We start from the raw sequence: 13,215 nt of genomic DNA on the forward strand, positions 1-13,215 counted from the left end.
ACCCGGAACCTTCCCGGGACGCCCCCAACTACAACTCCCATCATGCTCTGAGAGAACGCCTCGGTCCAGCCTCCGCCTGCAATGGCCACTGGACTACATTTCCCGGCGTGCAAAGTGGGCGGGAGAAGCTGGTGCCCTTTAACAGGAAAAAGGGAACACTTACCACTAAGCTTACACCTGATTGGCTGGTCTTGGCCCGTCGCTGCCGGCTGAGGGCAGAGCTCTACCCCACAGCTCTCCTCCGAGATGGCGGCAGTGTCAGTGTTTGGGGTTGCCAGAAGAGGCCTGACGTGGATCGTCTTAGGGGCACCACGCAGAGAATTTTGGTCTCGGTTCAGGTAAAGCGGAAGGTTGGATGATGGGTCTCGTTCAGGGAAAGTAAGGAAAGAAACTGAGGAGGATAAAAGGACGAATTCAAAAGCGAGTGCTATGCTATTAAGACGGGACCCTGGTCCTGCGCTTGGATTAGCGTTCGGAGTTCAGAAGTGTAAGCGCCGGTCTCTTGGAGTGGTGGGCCCCAGTCTTAGCCTCAGTTTTCGCATCTTACCACGGAGATACCGCTGTCTTTCCCTCCCACTTAACTCATTAATTTATTAAGCAAACAATATTGACCACGTGTTCCAGGCACCGAGTGCGGTGTTGGGAAACAGCTCGCTTGGAATGAGCAACGTAGAATATGAACGTGAAAGCGCTCGGTAGACTGAGTTCAGTTGCGCGGTATATTTCTTAACACGCAAGATTCAGAAACGAAGTGTGGCCTCCTCATTTTGTTCTTTTGTTCATTCATTGATTCACCCAACAGATAGTTACTAAACGTCAGGTCTGGGCCAGTATTTCCCTACGTAGTTTACAGTAGCGAAACAAAGTCCCTTTTCAGAGCTCTGACATATGGGGAAACTTAGGCTCCATGGAGAGGAAGTATTTTGCCAAAAGCAAGTTAACGGTAGAGCTGGAACCAGAACCCGGGTCTTTGACTCCCCATCTACTGCTTTTCACGTAGCACGATTGGAATGTTTTGAAGGTGAATTTATTTGACTCACAGTGTTAGGACATCAAAACTTGTGGGATCCTCAGGGAACAATTTATGCCCTCAGGTTTCAAGCAGAAACTCTTCCCACCTGGAAGGATTTTTGTCATCTGTTCATGGATTTACTAGCTTCCTCTCTTTTGGTTAGTATTATTATCTCAAATCTCCATCAGGTTTGTTTCATTCACTCATTCATCACACATTTATAGTGTCTATGTCAGATGTTTAGGTTTAACAGTTGTTAATGTCAGATCAAATATTTGTCTTCATAGAGCATATATTCTGATGGAGCAAAAAAAAAAACCCGTAGAATATAATTTCAGAAAGTGGTAAATTATGTAGAAAACTAAAGCAGTGTAAGAGATTACTGAGATGAAGGAAATGGATTACATTTCATTCTGATGAAATGTGACTGGAGTAGTTTGAGGAGAAAATGGGAGGTGATGAAGTAGACACTTTAAGTATAGGCAACTCTTTGGGAAACTGGATAGGAACATGGAGTCTAGGGGGTATATACATATATATATATATATTTTTTTTTTCTTTGAAGATGGGAGATTTTTTTACATCATATTGTGTGCCCTGGGAGCACTCTAGTAGGTAGAGAGAAATTGATAAATAATTGATGCAGAATGAGGGCTAAATTGCTGGAAGAGTCTTTGAGTAGGCAAAGAAAAATAGTGCTACAAACCACATTCTTGGCCAGACATCTTCTTCTTTCCTTCCTTTCCTTTCTTTCCTTTCTTTCTTTCCTTCCTTCGTTCCCCAACATCATTTTTTTCTCATGCCTCCAATTTCTGTAAGGGTGACCAATCCCAGTCCAGTACCAACTCCATGGAAAACAAGAGTCAGATCATGAACTAATATTTCATTAAGCATTGAAGTAGTGTATCAGGCGGTTTTCCTAACATTGGCCCACGTACTCAGTAATAGTTACTCAAGCAGTTTTCAGAGGACCCCGAATCAATAAAATGGTCTTATAATAAAATGTTATAATAAAACAGGAGTTTATAATCTGGTATAATGGTTCTTAACCAGGGATAATTTTGCCCATCTGGACATTTGGCAATGTCATTTGATCTTGACTGGAGGACAGGAATGCTATGGCATTTACCCTACCCTGGATAGAGGCGAGGGATGCTGCTGAACATCTTAAAATGAACATGATAGCCCCCTACAACAAAGAATTATCTGGTCCAAAATGTCAGTGTTTGGGCTTTGAAACGCTGATCTAGTAAGAGAAGTAGAATGTAAAAAAATTAAGCTTAGGCTGTGATGTGCTGTTAAAGCAATATGAAGTGCTATATAGATCAGAGGTATTTACAGTTCTATTTGGGGAAATCTAGTAAAGCTTCTTGGAAGAGAACAATTCTGTTCTAGGACTTTAAGATTTCTATAAGTGAAGATGAAAGATAGGCATTTCCAGTAAGATATAACTTGAGGTAACACATGACACCAGGAAAGAGAGAAACAGAATGTAGTATTTTATTGGGTAGGGCATAGAGTAGATATAGGAGATTAGTAGGAGATGAGGTTAGAGAGGTAGATTGGGTTTGGAAACTGGGAATCCTGGCAAATGATTTATCTCTTTTCCTGTTCTTGGAATCCTTAGAGCATGTAAAATCTGTAATTTTTCTGTGTGTACCAGCCCAGTTCAGTTATAAGCTTCCAAAGGCAGGTACCTACCTTATTCTCTCCACAGTGCCTGGAAGAGTAGTAAGTGTGCATATCATTTAGAGATTTAGATAGATGGATAAGATTGGGTCTGGTGTTCATCAGCTTGTCAGCTACATTAGTGCAGTTTAACCAAAGATTCACATATTTGTTTTTGATCATTCCAGAAAAGAGAAAAAGCCAGTGGTGGCTGAGACAGTAGAAGAGGTGAAGGAAGAACCTATTTTGGTGTGTCCACCCTTACGAAGCCGAACATACATACCACCTGAAGATCTCCAGGGTCGTGTGGAATCTTGTGTCAAAGAAATTTTTGGCTCATCTGTTCCTAGCAATTGGCAGGATGTGTCCCTGGAAGATGGTCATCTGAAATTCGGTTTGTTGGCACGTTTAGCTGATGACTTGGGCCATGCAGTGCCCAACTCCAGGCTTCACCGGATGTGTAGGGTCAGAGATGTTCTTGATTTCTATAATGTGCCTATTCATGATAGATCTAAATTTGATGAACTTATTGCCAGTAATCTGCCTCCCAATTTAAAAATCACTTGGGGTTACTGAGCAATTCAGAAAAGGAGCATGTTGAAATCATTTTGTCCTGAGCAAGGGGCTGGTTATTGGACTTGTACTTTACCACGTAAAATGCTATCAGAACTGTTATCTAAACCCACTTTTCCTGTGGAAGAATGAATTATGTCTTTTTTTTTCCTCGTATCATGAATTAACAGCAGAATTTTCTTTTTCACGTTTGCTGAAATTTTGTTGTTGTTTTAAGTGGAATCAGATCATTATTCATGTATGAAAGTTTTCTTCTCTGGAGGACACAGTAATTAAACTTGTTTTTAAGATATGAGGCTATTATATGTTCAGACGTGGTCTTTATTCTTCATAGGCATAACATAGATGCAAAAACATGGTTTAATCCTGTTACGACTCTTAAATCTAAGGTGGTATTATGTATAGTACACTTACAAATAAGGAAACTTGGATATTTATAAAAGAAATGTAAAACTATGTTTATTATAGCAAGTTGTTTCTTTCACTGCTTTACTACATAAGGAGAAATAGTAGCAAATGATACTGTTCATTCTAGATTAATCTCTTTTGGAATTAAAATACATTTTTTGAAGAGTGTTGTGTGTTTTTAATTTTTTTAAAGGTAAAATTTACTTCTCTGTCTTGTCATTTCCTTAATTTAAGTATTATAAATGAAAAAAATTATATTCCAACTATGAAGTGCTGTGACTTTTTAAAATAAGAGATATGCCAGATTCTATAACTAAGTGAATATTCTCTTTAAAAGGAGATGATGTTTATTTCAAACCTTTTATCTTTTCTGGCACTTTTTTTGAGACAGAGAAAGTGTGTGCACTCGAGTGGGGCAGGGGGTGGGGTGCAGAGGGAGGGGGAGAGAGAATCATAAGCAGGCTTCACACTCAGGGTGGACCCATGATGTGGGGCTCAATCACATGACCTGAGCTGAAATCAAGAGTTGGCCGCTTAACTGACAGAGTAACCCAGGCGCCCCCTTTTCTGTAACTTTTTAAAAGTGGCTTTGAGTACCTATGGATGTCCACTAGGGTGGTAAATCTTTGCAGACTTTGATGTAGGTACTCAATTTGTGGAAATTACTCAAATAGCTTGTTACCAGATAGTTCTGAATTATAGATTTTTTTTTTTAATATTTCATTTATTTGATAGAGACAGTGAGAGAGGGAGTACAAGCAGGGGGAGTGGGAGAGGGAGAAGCAGTCTCCCCGCTGAGCAGGGAGTCCGATGCAGAACTCTATCCCAGGACCCTGGGATCATGACCTGAGCTGAAGGCAGATGCTTAACGACTGAGCCACCGAGGCGCCCTGAATTACAAATGTTAAATGAGGAAGTGATTAAATTAGGAATTATTTTTGTTTAGACTTTAGATATGGCTAGAGAGTAGTAAGACGGAAAAGGAACTCCTTGTATTTTGACTACTAATAGTTCTGAAAGAAAAGTGATAGATTTATACAAAGGAAATTGCATGTATTCTCTTTTCTAGGGTGACTACTTTGAAGAGGGCAAAAATCAGGTGGGTGTATAAATTCTGGCATTATAATAAAATTGGTTACATTATAGTCATGCCCTATAAATGTCATCAGCAGACAATCAGATTTTTAATCTGTACATTAAAGAGCTTCAGAAGTGTATGAAGCCCTGGAGCTTAAATATAGAGCTGTTATATTCCTTCTATGTGAGAGGGTTGCAACTTATAGGATTTGATTATCTCATTTCCCATACAACTTTCTTTTTTTTTGATAGATGTACCATAGTTTATTTATTTATAGAATGGATCAATTCAGGATTGATGGACATTTAGATTATTTCCATTTTCTAATTATGAAAATTCTGCAGTAAATCACTTGTGAAGTTATTTTTATGGTTTATATTAAATGAAAAAAATCGATCTGCATTCAAAACTACACAAGTATACTATTTCTGTACCAGTATCTTGGGTGCTTCTTTTTTTTTTTTTTTCCTGATGCAAAGTTCGATGATTCATTAGTTGCGTATAACACCCAGTGCACCATGCAATACGTGCCCTCCTTACTACCCATCCTTACTACCCATCACCAGTCTATCCCATTCCCCCACCCCCTTTCCCCTCTGAAGCCCTCAGTTTTTTTCCCAGAGTCCATAGTCTCTCATGCTTCATTCCCCCTTCTGATTACCCCCCCTTTCTTTATCCCTTTCTTCCCCTACCAATCTTCCTAGTTCTTATGTTCCATAGATGAGAGAAACCATATGATAATTGTCTTTCTCTGCTTGACTTATTTCACTTAGCATTATCTCCTCCAGTGCCGTCCATGTTGCAGCAAATGTTGAGAACTCATTCTTTCTGATAGCTGAGTAATATTCCATTGTATATATGGACCACAACTTCTTAATCCAGTCATCTGTTGAAGGGCATCTCGGCTCCTTCCACAATTTAGCTATTGTGGACAGAGCTGCTATGAACATTGGGGTGCATATGGCCCTTCTCTTCACTATGTCTGTATCTTTGGGGTAAATACCCAGTATTGCAATGGCTGGGTCATAGAGTAGCTCAATTTTTAACTTTTTAAGGGACCTCCACACTGTTTTCCAGAGTGGCTGCACCAACCTGCATTCCCACCAACAATATAGGAGGGATCCCCTTTCTCCACATCCTCTCCAGCAATTGCTATTTCCTGCCTTGTTAATTTTTGCCATTCTAACTGGCGTAAGGTGGTATCTTAGTGTGGTTTTGATTTGAATTTCCCTGATGGCTAATGATTTTGAACATTTTTTCATGTGTCTGTTGGCCATTTGTATGTCATCATTGGAAAAGTGTCTGTTCATATCTTCTGCCCATTTTATGATTTATTTGTTTCTCACGTATTGAGTTTGAGAAGTTCTTTGTAGATCTTGGATACCAGTCTTTTATCTGTAGCATCATTTGCAAATATATTCTCCCATTCCGTGGGCTGCCTCTTAGTTTTTTTGACTGTTTCCTTGGCTGCTTTTTATCTTGATGAAGACCCACAAGTTCATTTTATCTTTTGTTTCTCTTGCCTTTGGAGATGTGTCATGAAAAAGGTTGCTTTGGCCGTTGTCATAGAGGTTGTTGCCTATGTTCTCCTCTAGGATTCTGATGGATTCCTGTCTCACATCAAGGTCTTTCATCCATTTGGAGTTTATCTTTGTGTATGGTGTGAGAGAGTGGTCAAGTTTCGTTCTTTTGCATGTAGCTGTCCAATTTTCCCAGCACCATTTATTGAAGAGACTGTCTTTTTTCCACTGGATGTTTTTTCCTGCCTTATCAAAGATTAGTTGCCCTAAGAGCCGAGGGTCCATTTCTGGGTTCTCTATTCTGTTCCATTGGTCTATGTGTCTGTTTTTGTGCCAGTACCATGCTGTCTTTGTGATCACAGCTTTGTAGTACAGCTCGAAATCTGGCATTGTGATGCCCCCAGCTTTGTTTTTCCTTTTCAACAGTTCCTTGGCGATTCGGGGCCTTTTCTGGTTCCATACAAATTTAAGGACTATTTGTTCCAGTTCTTTGAAAAATGTCCTCGGTATTTTGATCAGGATAGCATTGAAAGTGTAGATTGCTCTGGGTAGCATGGACATTTTAACTATGTTAATTCTTCCGATCCATGAGCATGGAATATTTTTTGATCTTTTTGTGTCTTCCTCAATGTCTTTCAAGAGTGATTTATTGTTTCTAGAATATAGAGCCTTTATGTCTCTGGTTAAGTTAATTCCAAGGTAACGTATGGTTTTTGGTGCTATTGTAAATGGGATGGATTCCCTAATTTCTCTTTCTTCAGTCTCATTATTCATGTATAGAAATGCAACTGATTTCTGAGCACTGATTTTGTATCCTGCCACATTACTGAATTGCTCTATAACTTCTAATAGTTTGGGAGTGGATTCTTTTGGGTTTTCCATATAGAGTATCATGTCATCTGCGAAGAGAGACAGTTTGACTTCTTCTTTGCCGATTTGGATACCTTTTATCCCTTTTTGTTGCCTGATTGCTGTTGCGAGGACTTCTAGTACTATGTTGAATAATAGTGGCGAGAGTGGGCATCCTTGTCGTGTTCCTGATCTTAATAATATTTGCTGTAGGTTTTTCACAGATGGCTTTTATGATATTGAGAAATGTACCATCTATTCCTATACTCTGAAGGGTTTTAATCAGGAAAGGATGCTGTATTTTGTCAAATGCTTTTTCTGCATCTATTGAGAGAATCATATGATTTCTGAATTTTTGTTTCTGGATAAAATCTAAGACACTGATAGATTTGCGAATGTTGAACCACCCCTGCATCCCAGGGATGAATCCCACTTGGTCATGATGGATAATCCTTTTAATGTACAGTTGGATTCTATTAGCCAGGATCTTGTTGAGGATTTTGGTGTCCATATTCATTAGGGAAATCGGTCTATAATTCTTTTTGTTGGGGTCTTTGCCTGGTTTGGGGATCAAGGTAATATTGGCCTCATAGAATGAGTTTGGTAGCTTTCCTTCTGTTTCTATTTTTTGAAATAGCTTTAGGAGAATAGGTATTATTTCTTCTTTGAATGTTTGGTAGAATTCCCCAGGAAAACCGTCCGGGCCTGGAGTTTTATTTTTTGGAGGATTGTTTATCACTGACTCAATCTCTTCATAATTAATTGGCCTGTTTAAAAAAATCAAAATCTTCCTGTTTCAGTCTTGGTAGTTTATGGGTTTCCAGGAAGGCCTCCATCTCTTCCAGATTGCTTAATTTATTGGCATAAAGCTGTTGATAAGAGTTTCTAATAATCCTTCCAATTTCATTGGTGTTGGTTGTGACCTCTCCTTTTTCATTCATTATTTTATTAATTTGGGTCCTTTCTCTATTCTTTTGGATAAGTCTTGCCAGAGGTCTGTCAATTTTATTAATTCTCTCAAAGAACCAGCTTCTAGTTCTGTTGATCTGCTCTACTGTACTCCTGGTTTCTAATTCGTTGATTTCTGCTCTAATCTTGGTCAACTGCTTCCTCGTGTCCCACACAACTTTTACTTTTGATCTGGAGACACAGAAAAATGTGCAAAGGGCTTGATGGAAGTAATGGATGGTAAAGGGAGTGTGGAACAACAGGGTTTCACCTGGAGTACTGCAAAACCAGGCTTCAAATGGGTGTAAAGGCAGAAGAAATTACTTCTTTGTAACCTGGAGCAGTGTTTCTCAAAACCTAATGTGCATATGAATTACTTGGAGATCTTTTTCAAATGCAGATTCTGATTATATAGGTCAAGAGTGGGCCCTGAGCTTCTGTATGTCTAAAAACCTCCTAGGCAATGCTGTTCATGTTTTGAGTAAGATGGCCCTAGACCCTAGCATTAAAGTGGGAAAGTACCATCCCTGAAGCAGCAGTCCTGGAAAGTTGAGCTTAGACCGCACATCTAGAAGGTGTCACTGTTTTATAGTCCAATACGATAAATATATCGGAACAATGACCTTTAGTTTTCCTGAAAAGGTTACATTAGGTTTGGTAACTTGTTCACTGAGGTAACCAAGCATGGTGTCATTATAAAATGTTTACATATTAAAAAATTAAGTGATTGCTGTATAAAAGAGTTCTCAATTAACTATAGTTAGCTGGGCATTTGAACTCAATAAATATACTTACATAAAACCTGGTAATAAAATATTCAGGGTTAATAGAAATGGATTTGCACAGACAGTATGTATTTTAAGCCACATAAATAGACTTCTCCCTCTCTTCTGTTCTTTTTTATTTTAATATTTTTCTGATTGTTTAATAAAAACGATTTTATTTATTTATTTGACAGAGCGAGAGAGCACAAGCAGGGGGAGCAGCAGGGGGAGAGGAAGAAGAAGGCTCACCGCCAAGCAGGGAGCCTGATATGGGGCTCGATCCCAGGACCCTGGGATCATGACCTGAGCTGAAGGCAGACACTTAACCATCTGAGCCACCCAGGCGCCCCATAAAAGCACATTTTTAAAAATTTGGGAAAGACGACAAATGCCATTTTTGTCTTACTACTCAGATAATCACTAAACATATTGGTGTTTTTCCAGATGAAACTTTTCCTGTACTTTAAAATTTACTATCACATTGTTCTGTTCCCTTCACTCTATGAGCATTTCTACTTATTTTAAGATAGTCTTAACAGTAACAAATTTGATTAATAACATGTTCCATAACTGGATGTTACGTACAGTAGTCCCTTCTTAACCATGGGGGGATACATTTCAGGGCCCCCAGTGGATGTCTGAAACCCTTGATAGTATTGAACCCTATATATGCTATATTTTTTCCTATACATTCAGACCTATGATAGTTTAAATTATAATTAAGTATAGTAAGAAATTAACAATAACTAATAATAAATAGAACAACTATAACAATATGTTGTAATGAAAGTAATGTGAAAGTGTCTTTCAAAATATGGTACTATATTCACCGTTTTTGTGATGATGTGAGATGATAAAATGAGAGATGAAGTGAGGTGATAAAATGAGAGATGAAGTGAGGTGAATAACCTAGGTGTCGTGATGTAGAATTAGGTAGGCTGCTATTGGCCTGATTTATATCAGAAGGAGGATTGTCTGCTTCCTGGCTGGAGTTGACCACAGGTAACTCAACCTGGAAAGTTAAACTAGTTAAGGGTGGGGAGGACCACTGTAATCTTTCAACCACTATGCTTTTACTGGATATTTAAGTTATTGCCAGTTTTTTGCTTTTATTTTTATCTGTTTTTTTCAAATCTGGCTTTTTTAGTTGAGTATTGGTCTGCCATAAAACTCCCTCTTACTCAGAAGTGGAAGTCATTCTACTGTAAATTTCTTGACCTTGAACCTAGGAATGGGCAACTTGGTCCTGCTTCTTTGTTTTTTTTGTTTTATAAATATTTTTTAATCTCAAGTCATCCTTTTGGCAATATTTTTTTTTTTAAGTAAGCTCTACACGCAAAATGGGGCTTGAACTCAGGACCTCAAGGTTAAGAGTCCCACACCCTCCTGACTGAGGCAGCCAGACACCCCCCCCACCCCCGTCCTACTTCTTTGATTTGTAATCCCATTAGCATGTGTTCTGTGTATCCTGAAGGATTAAATGGCAGGTATCTTGAACTCAGTCGTATCTGTGCACATGAACTTAATCTTCTCTGCAGTTACTTTTCCATCTTATTTTTATTCAGTTATTTCAGTGTAAAAGTTCTAAAGTTTTTCCTTGAATGATTTCTAAGTTCAAAAGTAGTCTCAAAAATTAACTTCTGATTCAGCAGAATTGCAATGTTAGTTATATAGTAGCAAACTGCAGCTCCATCAGGTTTCTTTTTCATTAGGAAATATTAAATTCAAAATATTTAACACTGATGCAACACTAATCATACATTGTTCATATTCAAATTTCACTGATGTCCCAGAACTGACCTTCCTAGTGATTTCACCCCCTGATTCAGGATCGAATCTTGGTTCATGCTTTGCATTTTTGTTATCACCTTTACTTAATCTCCTTTACTTTGAAACAGTTCTTCATTAAATTGTATTTTACAAGGAATTTATTCATCTGAGTTGTCAAATTAGTTGGCATGAAATGTTCATAATATTCTCTTATTTTCCTTTTAATGTCTATTGGATCTGCAATGATAAGCCATCTTTCATTTTAGGTATTTGTTATTCTTTTTATTCGATCAGTCTGGCTTGTAGTTTATCAGTTTTGTCGGTCTTCTCAAAGAACCAAATTTGTCTTTGTTAATTTCTTTCTATTGTTTATTTTCTATTTCATCGATAATATACTTTTCTTATTTCCTTTCTTCTACTTACTTTGGGTTAACTTTCCTCTTTTTTTTTCCCCCCCTGGCTTCTTAAGGTAAAGACTTGGGCCATTGATTTTAGACGCTTTTCCAATATAAGTCACTAAAATTATAAATTTCCCTTTTTAGCTTTAGCTTCATCCTACAAATATTTTCATTTTGTCCTTCCATTATCATTCAGTTTAAAATATTTTCTAACTTCTGATGTGATTTCTTCCTTGACTCATGGATTATTAGAAGTCTGTTTGATTTTCAAATATTTGGGAATAAATAAGGAATAAGATATTCTGCGTATCTTATTTTTTATTTCTAATTTAATTCCGTTATGTCAGAGAACATACTCTGATTTCATCATTTTTGCATTATTAAGATTAACTTTTGTCACAGTTTATGGCTTATCTTGTTGAATATACCATGTGTGCTTGAATTTGTTGGGTTTAATGTTCTATACATAGCAATTAGGTCAAGGTCATTGATAGTGTTTAAATTTATGCCTTTACTGGTTTTCGTCAACTTATTCTATCAATCGCTGAGAAAGGAATGTTAAAATCTTTAATCATGACTATGGAATTATTTATTTCTCTCTTTAATTCTGTCAAATTTTGCTCCATATATTTTGAAATCCATTATTAGGTTTTTGATTTTTATGAACTTGTCATTATTTTTATCTCTATTAATACTCTTGATATTGAAATTTAATTAATCTGATATTAATAAAGCCACTTGGGGTTCCTTATGCTTAGTGTTGCATGCTATATTATTTTTCATCCATTTACTTGCAGTCTATCAATGTGAACTACACTGATAATTTTTCACTACAATCCTGACTTTTGGTAATCTCTTCTTTGCTTTTGTTTAAAAATTTGCTCTATAAGTATGTTCTGCAGTTTTTTGGCATGTGTAAATTTATGATTCCTTTATGTGTATTCATTTATGACTGGCATCTAACACTCAATATTATGTTTCTGAAATTCACCCAAGGTTATTGAATGTAGTTATAATTCTTTTATTTTTATTGCTTTGATTCATTTATTTTTAATGCTGGGCTTTGTAGTATTCTACTGTATAAATATACCAAAATCTATTCATTTATTTTATAGTTAATGGATATTTGGTTGTTTCCAGTTTTTATTTATTTATTTATTTATTTATTTTAAGATTTTATTTATTCGACAGAGATAGAGACAGCCAGCGAGAGAGGGAACACAAGCAGGGGGAGTGGGAGAGGAAGAAGCAGGCTCCCAGCGGAGGAGCCTGATGTGGGGCTCGATCCCAGAACGCCGGGATCACGCCCTGAGCCGAAGGCAGACGCTTAACCGCTGTGCCACCCAGGCGCCCCTGTTTCCAGTTTTTAATATCTTGGAAAATGCTGTTATAAATATTTGTGTATAATTCCTGATGCATCTGTGCACACATTTCTGTTATATCTCTAGAAATGAAACCCCTGGGTCGAAGGTCATTCATATTGTCACATTTAGTAGAAATGCCCAATTGCTTTCTAAAGTGACTGCACCCGTTTACATTCCTCTAGCAGGGTTCGAATCTTGGTGATCCACTTCTTAACCAACTCTTCTTATTTTCAGAATTTACAATTTTTGCCAACCTTATAGGTATAAATATACCATTTCATGATTTAAATTCGCATTTTTAATTTTTATTTTATTTATTTATTTTTTAGAGTGAGAGAGAGAGAGTGCTTCATTAGTTTGGTTAGACTATAAAGATCTATTTGAGGTTTTGACTGATAAGAGGACTCTAGATAATGCCATTCTTCTTTACTGAGGGAAAGGAAGTTTCGAGAGGAAAAAGTCAGGTCGTTTTTAGCTTGTAATCAGAGCTATCTCTTCTGGGCTGATTGGAGATGGGTTAAAGTCTCAGGTCTTGAATGAGAAGTAAAATTAGATTCTTAATTTCAGTGTTTGGAATTTAGCAGTTCATGCAGACAAATAGTCTTTTTGTTCATTTTATAACCTCAGCTCTAAAGTTCAAAGAGTGCTCAGATAAGGGTAAACTCTGTTGGAGTTTGTTTAGAAAAGATATTGGTAGGGACTTGTGATTTTGAAGATATCAAGCCAGAATTTATATTTCTGAGGGAGAATGACTCTGAAACTATGTGTTAACTTTTCTTTATTCTATCTTCCCCCATCTCCATTAATATTTCTCCCTCTTTATAAAAACCGTTTCCTAGAATATTACAGAAGAAATTCTCTTA

At 37.4% G+C, this 13,215-nt stretch overlaps 1 protein-coding gene across 1 annotated transcript; it reads left to right on the top strand.

The window, feature by feature from the left end:
- The first annotated feature begins 191 nt into the window (after window positions 1–191).
- Window positions 192–3,545, top strand: MRPL50 (mitochondrial ribosomal protein L50). Its single transcript, XM_045780699.2, has 2 exons — window positions 192–338; window positions 2,869–3,545. Exons 1-2 carry the CDS (start codon window positions 247–249, stop codon window positions 3,254–3,256), a joined length of 480 nt encoding a protein of 159 aa, XP_045636655.1. The 5' UTR covers window positions 192–246; the 3' UTR covers window positions 3,257–3,545.
- Window positions 3,546–13,215: the final 9,670 nt, after the last annotated feature.

The sequence above is a fragment of the Ursus americanus genome, chromosome 18 (genome assembly GCF_024610735.1).
Source record: "Ursus americanus isolate L20-20 chromosome 18, mUrsAme1.1.p, whole genome shotgun sequence".
Classification (NCBI taxonomy): Eukaryota; Metazoa; Chordata; class Mammalia; order Carnivora; family Ursidae; genus Ursus; species Ursus americanus.

Coding starts and splice junctions, on each gene's coding strand:
- MRPL50 (XM_045780699.2), top strand. CDS start 247: ATGGCGGCAGTGTCAGTGTTTGGGGTTGCCAGAAGAGGCCTGACGTGG. Junction 339..2,868: donor GAATTTTGGTCTCGGTTCAG/GTAAAGCGGAAG, acceptor TGATCATTCCAG/AAAAGAGAAAAAGCCAGTGG.